Genomic DNA, 7177 nt, shown 5'->3' with positions numbered 1-7177 from the left:
CACAGATTTTGAGATGCCGGATGATGATGATAATTTAGAGCCGCAGTTGTACTATAGTTTAAGTGTAAAAAAAGTGTTTTTGCAGAGCAAAATGCGCTTAAATAAAGACATATGGCCTTATTCATAAAAAATTAAGTGGTTTTAAAGAGCTTTATAAAATGACGCTTTCATACATTTTTCAGTTTATAAACCTTTTTTAAAGCTACTTTTTTTTTATGAATAAGGCCTATAGTCTTTCACTTCTCGCTTTTCTGGCGAATTAGAGCTACAAAATCGTCACATATATATTCGAGACAACTTACTAATTGGCTTTACAATACAGCCGATGGTATCGTTCCCACGACAGTCGGGTCTACGTAAGAGGAACGACCCAGATTTATATCTAGCCAAGAACTGTTCCTCCTGCAAAACTCACCAAACACTTTTTGGCGAATTTATATGCTGTTACAGCAACAACAATAAAGTTTTAAAGCATCGATAGTATTTTTTTAAAACACAAACCATCGATATATCGATAGTTTCGTCGATATTTTTCTACCCCTATTTTGTTGCATTGGATCTAGCGTCAACCAATATAAACAAAATATTAAAATGGATAAATTAACAACAATCAGTGCTACTTTATTCCTAGCAGCCGATGTCTTCGCTATAGTCAGTTTAGCTATGCCTGATTGGATAGTAACGGAGGAGGCAGGTAAGTTTTCTATATACATAAATAGCAAACATGTTTACGATTGGACGCAATGACTATCAACCATTTCCAGGAGATATACGCCTTGGCTTAATGTGGACTTGTATGACGTTGTATAATCGCTCACAAGTGTGTTATACACCTGAACTTCAGCCAGAGTGGTTATTGGCTCTCGTGTGCATATTTATTGGATGTATTTGCATTACGACTACTGTAATACTTTTGGCTTCGAGTAGTTGGGATCGCAATGTCATCCCATACGCTCGGTGGGTAGGATTTACTGCTATGGTACTATTTTGCCTAGCTGCAGTGGTTCTGCCATTAGGTTTTCATATAGAAGAGATCGGTGGTCAGGCGTACCAACTGCCTAATACATATAAAATTGGTATATCGTACATATTGTTTGTGTTGGCTCTTTGGATAACAGTTGTATCGGAGTTGTTCGCCGGAAAAGTGTGTTTGCCACATTTTTAATTTGTATTCATAAGAAAATAATGTAAAAAAATTAGATATTTTATTTCTTCGTATGGTTACTACTGGAACTCCATGGTACAATAATTACAGGTATTGTCTTCCCAGAGAGTTTCGCTTCACATCGAAATTCGTGCTACCTTATTTTCATTTTGACTCAGCTCAATGTTGATTCTTTTACTTTTATTTGGATTCGCTTTTTGTTTTCGCTCAATTTAACTTTTATACAAATTTTGAATTTATTTACAAGCAAATGTTTTTTACCGGCTTTTGCAAATTAAATAAGTTTTCTGCACGATATATGGTATATGGGGTATGGAAATATCCCTTTTCCCTAGCAGTAAACGTTTTAGTATGGGCAACAATGATATTTTTTAAATAAGGCAGATCGGAATATGCGCTCTCTGGGAAGACAACACCTGTAATTATTGTACCATGCTGGAACTCGTAAAATTATCAAACAAATTAATCATGCTCATGAAACTTGCAATTTGTTACGAGTTTGGCTAAGGTACTTTCTTCGTACATTCTTGTATTTGTTTATATCTTTGGAATACCGTATGTTTTAGTAAGGTAAATTTAGTTAGCTCATAAATTTATAATTATAATAAAGTGTCACCAAATTAAGTTATTGGGATCGATAATTTTATTTTCTTTAATATTCACTACAAGCCAGCAAGAAGCTTAAGAAGTGTTTCACGTCTCATCCTCTTCAAAGCAGGATGGGAAAATGGAGTTGTCATTTACGCCTATCACAGTCAGGTGTTTGTGCCACGTGAAGTGACCAGTCAGCAGTCCCGTCTTTTCAGTGACTCCTGTCGAGTCTGCCGTGGACCCCCATATTTTTCACGCCAACGTAGATCACTGTAGTATATGGAAAATTTAATTTTTTATATTTTTATTTAGAATACGTCTTGACCGGCTATTTGGTATACAGGTACGGAGAGCTACGAATTTAAAACCCTATCCAATGAAAAAAAACATGCCTCGGATGATACCTCCTTCTTTTGATGATGATCAAGACAAACGTAGAAAATACTATGATGTGAGGGTATGCACTTGGAATATCTGGACCCTTAATCGGGATGGTGCCTCTGCCCGGTTGGTTGATGTCCTCGGGGAAAGTAAAGACTGAAATCACCGCCATCCATGAAATGCGATGGACGGGCAAGGCAAGGTAAGCGTGGCCAATTTGTCTCATTGTCCGATTTGGCTCATATTCGAGATATAAATATATTGGTAAAGGTAGGAGCAATATCTACTATTACAACAACACAGCTGCAAGGTGGCGCTGGAGTCGAGTTATGGTCAAGTGAAGTAATCAGAGACACCAAGGATCAAAGTTAAATTACCACCGTTAAATAAATCACCAGAACGATTGCGGTCCTTGCTTTAACGCAACTAAACAATAAAGACAATTCTTGATAAATGCCTACAAATACAATTGTAACACTTCTAAGGTATCTCGTCTGAAATAAATCGATGTATATTGGATTTCTATGGACTAATAATACTCCCCCATTTTGAAATTGCCTCAAATTGTACTATACAGATTCAAGGACGATTCACAGAGGGGTAGTACGCACCTCTAACCACCCAACCACAGCGGACGTAATAAAAATAATAAGTTAAAGTCTGCTTAATTGCTTATGTATTTACATGTAGGTTGACAAAATTCTGGCCTGTATCGGGATGAAAGACAATCAACTTACGATTTTTAATGTATAGAGGCAAAAGTTTAGTCTCGAAAACCGCAGTACATCCAGTATTTGAGTTCTGAACAATAAATAAATGTTAAATGCATTTTTTTAAGATTGACGGAGTTAATTGAACTTATATATATACTTTTGATATCGAATGGGCATATATTTAGGTAGGTAATTTATGCCTTTCTAAATAAAAATAAAAACCCCTACTCTGTTGAGTTTTCGTGGCGAGAAAGAAACACTAATTTTTAGGTTTGCACGTATTTTAATAAAAATATAAATACATTTTAAGGTAGAATTACACTACAAAATATCAATAGTTGTGAATCTTGTTTCAGATTAAGACTAAATTGTTAATGGTGTTTTATAAAAGACTCTTGAACTACATATGCTGTGGAAAAATTTTAGATTAAATAAACTGAAATAAAAATTGTATGAACTGAATTAGGAACGAATTCCGCAAATTAGTGTAAACATATTATTACAAATTCATTTCTTTATATCTAAATATGTATGTAGGTGGGTAAAATTCGATTACATAATTTGCATCTACAATACAAATGAATTGAACAATTGAAGTTTTTGCTAGTCCTTACAATTCAAGAAAACCAAAAATTTGTTAACCAAGATGAAATAATACACTTATTTTTTCACAACTTTGTCGGAAAAAAATTATGACTATTTGTATATAAATAAAAAATAAAAATGCTATTTTTTAACTTAGTAAATAACTTAGAACTGGGTATTTTTAAATGAAGAACACACCTTGTTGTTATTGTAAAATGTATTCATAAATTAACCAAAATCGAAACCTGAAGATTACAATGTTTAGCACGGCGCCGCGGCGCGCCGGGAAGTTAGCATAGCACTGAAATAACGACTGTTTTGTAAAACAATAAATCTAAAAATTATAAATTTTAATTGCTTCAAATCCGTTCAATTATTTAAGTTTGTCCAAACCTGCAAGCAATGTATTCGAATATGAAATTTAATTTTCCAATTTTTTTTTTCGTTTCATCCCAGTACTTTCTTTCATTTCACAATTATATAAATACGTTTATCTTTTTATTAAATTACATTTATATTTAATTATTATCATGCTACACACATCCATTACTGCTTCGCTGTTTTTCCGTATTGGCTAATAACATCTCCTCTTTATCGTCTAAATTTTTACAATTTTCCGTCGAATTGAGTCTTTACGAAATAAGTGACTAGATTTCCTTTTCCTTTGACATAAGTTAGGCCACGACACTCGCACTCGTAGCCAGCAGCCATCAGTATTTTTGCTGTATTTTCTGTCGTCTATTCGGAATTGAAAATAAAATTATATCAATTAGAACGTATCACGAAAAAAGAAGGTAATTTTTCTTCGGCACCCTGTAAAAACACTACTAAATCGGTTTTTTCTATAGCATTTTTATTTGATGCCCAATTTATATATATGATGATACATCGGTGTAAAGGTACAAAAAAAAATTGAAAAATTCGTAATTAATTATATGGCATGGAAAAATCAGTGTGCGAAAATAAACTATATTGTACGTTACTATTTCGTTTCGTTTATTACTTTAACAGTTCGGTACAATACGAAAACAAAATGGCTGAGTTCACTTTGGCGATAGTACACTACAGTAGTTAGTAGTTACATACGAAACAACAAACGAAATGAATCGTGCAGAAAAAAATATATGTATGTATGTACATATATGCAATAACTAAATACAAAACGAATGGCTGCAATGAAATAAAAAAATAAAAATGTTTTTTAATCGAATTGGATATGAAAATTTACAGAAAAAAATATTTTTCACGTAATTGAAACGTTTGCATACATATAAAACGTACCATATGGTACAATTGTCACAAACGAAATGCAAACGTTTCTCGTTGGGGAAAATGACAGTGAATCTTACAATTTGTTTCTGACTATGTACAAAACTGTACAAAACCACAAATGATATGATGATCGATGAGCAAATGGGAATTGTTTTGTACAGTTTATTTTCGTACCCTGGGAAAAATATTGATTTTCAAGAATTCTATACCATTTCTACAAAAAGTTGTTTTTCCCCATATAAAATACATTTGAGCGACCTCTAAACATTGTTTGATTTCAAAATAAAAAACGGGGGGTACATTTTTTTCGATATAGAACAATCCTTGGGGGTGAGAGCATAAAAATTCCGACTTTACTTTTTCACATGCGTTTTTGGGCCACCCTAATGTACAAAGACAAATATGTACATAATTATTTTGCTTTACCACAATACCAAACCTTCAAACAAATGCCAAATAAAAGCGAAAACAGTGGTCTTTGCTTGAGCATAGTGTTTTTTCCCATAATGTTCGTTAATAATTGTTTTTTTTTTTCTGACACTTTGGCCCTTATTATGAGCTGCATTCGATTTTCGATCTTCGCTGGCTATCGAAGATCGAAGATCGAAAGTGGAATTCGTATTATGAGCTATGCAAGCGTGTCGAAATTTTCGTTGAGTATCGAATTTTCTGTCGAACAGAATTTTGCTTTCGGTGGTGTAGCGAAGTGTTAGAAAATTGTGAAAAATGTATGATTTTGTATATGTTTTCTTACATTTTGGCGGCTAGACATTAATTTTAAACAATTTTTATTAATTTCATGCAGTTCTAACATCGTGAATACTAAACACAAGCTCGAAAGGCTGGTTTTACTTGTGAAAGAAAATCCCAATACTCTGTTGGCACGATCTCTGAGAACAAAATCGTAGCGCTGTTGATAGTTTTAAAATATTTTAAATAGATTTGGCTCACAAACGCCTCTTTAGATGGTCGGAACTTTTTAATGAATCTGTAGACAAATTTCTTAAATATATTTTATATCAAAATATATTCGAAAGACTAATAAACTTAAACTCTCTTAAACATTTGCTACTCCTGGCCAGTTTACTAAGCTCTCATCCTCTGACGAATCGTTGAACCAGAACTCGTTGTACTCATTTTACCACGTTTTTATAAACTTGCTTTCTTTTTTACTTCATTTTAATTAGAACAAATTTACATAAATATGTATAAGCACACTATTTAGTTTGCTCGATTTGTAAACAAAGCTTCTCAGCGGTGAAAAATATACTATTGTGAACAACCTAAACGAGCGAAATTCACAATAGCGCTATTCTTCATCGAATGAGTGCCATAATACCAAATGCAAATTCGTTCGCTCAGCACTTTCGACCACAGTCGAAAATCGAATGCAAATCATAATAGGGGCCTTTGCAAGTGTCAACTGTTATTTGTGAGCTCTGCTTTGTGTATTTATTGTTAATCATTTTCATATGGGTCGATCTTTATCAGATACCACATAAATAAAAGTTTCAAAGCTTGAATAAAGTACATAAAAACTTATTAAACTTAAAAAAATGTCCACCAAAAATTTCGATTTTTTTAATTTGATTAATACAGATTACCGTTGATTTTTTAGAATTTTCATATAACGCATGAAAAAAAAACTTTATTTTATATGGAAAAAATGCGCAACACCCTCCACAAATAAAACTCTAGAAAATCAACGGCAATTTTTAACGACTTGAAACTTGCACTAAATCTTGCACTTAAATCCAAATTTTGATGAACAGATAAAGCTGCCAACAGCATAATTTTGAATTTTATTATTTTGACCGCAACTGTATGTAAGTATGTATGTATTTAAAACTTTAACTAAGTAATCTAAGTTAGGTTAAGTTCCTAATCTACTCTTTAATTTGAAGTGGTATTAAATCAGGTTAGAATAAATCAAAAAGCGATTTATTTCTTATAGTCTCTTTAAGCTTTATTTATATATTCCAGCCTTTTCCCAATTTTTATACTTTGCAAGTAACAAGTTTCCTTAAGGTTTTCAAATTAGACATTCACAGGAGCACAGTTGCTCAAGGCATATCAAACAGCTAGTATCATTAGAGCAAAAACAACATTTGCGTGTATTTTGTTGTTGCTTCTGGTATCGAAAGTGTCAAAAACTGTTCTGAATTGTTTCTTCTAAATCAAATAACAATAAAAAATTGAAATTGGAAAAATAAACTTTATTGCAGCTTTCTTAGTAATTGTGTTTGTTTCTCGAAGCATAGATCCATCCTCTTCAAGGCCCAGTAATCAGCGGTTGTGCTGCTATTCAATCGCTTGTTTTGTATGGAAAAGAGGTTTCGCATGCAAGCAGATTTTAACAATTTAGAACTTATGTGAGAAAATATTAAAAATATTTGACATTTGCGAGACCAAATAATTTGAAAAAGATCAAATCAGCTGCTCTATTGATACTACCTGTTCAATGTGCCCT

General features: G+C 32.8%; 1 protein-coding gene across 1 annotated transcript; it reads left to right on the top strand.

Annotated features, from left to right (window-relative positions):
• Window positions 1–231: 231 nt before the first annotated feature.
• Window positions 232–1793, top strand: LOC118739690 (uncharacterized protein C16orf52 homolog A-like). Its single transcript, XM_036471178.1, has 2 exons — window positions 232–694; window positions 765–1793. The coding sequence occupies exons 1-2, from the start codon at window positions 592–594 to the stop codon at window positions 1163–1165; spliced, it is 504 nt and encodes a 167-aa protein (XP_036327071.1). The 5' UTR covers window positions 232–591; the 3' UTR covers window positions 1166–1793.
• The last annotated feature ends 5384 nt before the right edge of the window (window positions 1794–7177 follow it).

This window comes from Rhagoletis pomonella, unplaced genomic scaffold (assembly GCF_013731165.1).
Source record: "Rhagoletis pomonella isolate Grant_MI unplaced genomic scaffold, Rhpom_1.0 Rhpom_scaffold_00005, whole genome shotgun sequence".
Taxonomy (NCBI): domain Eukaryota; kingdom Metazoa; phylum Arthropoda; class Insecta; order Diptera; family Tephritidae; genus Rhagoletis; species Rhagoletis pomonella.
This window is presented reverse-complemented; position numbering and strand designations above follow the sequence as displayed.

Excerpts from the sequence above, each read along its gene's own strand:
- LOC118739690 (XM_036471178.1), top strand. The coding sequence starts at position 592 with ATGGATAAATTAACAACAATCAGTGCTACTTTATTCCTAGCAGCCGAT. Across the intron at positions 695-764 it reads GATAGTAACGGAGGAGGCAG|GAGATATACGCCTTGGCTTA; the intron begins GTAAGTTTTCTA and ends AACCATTTCCAG.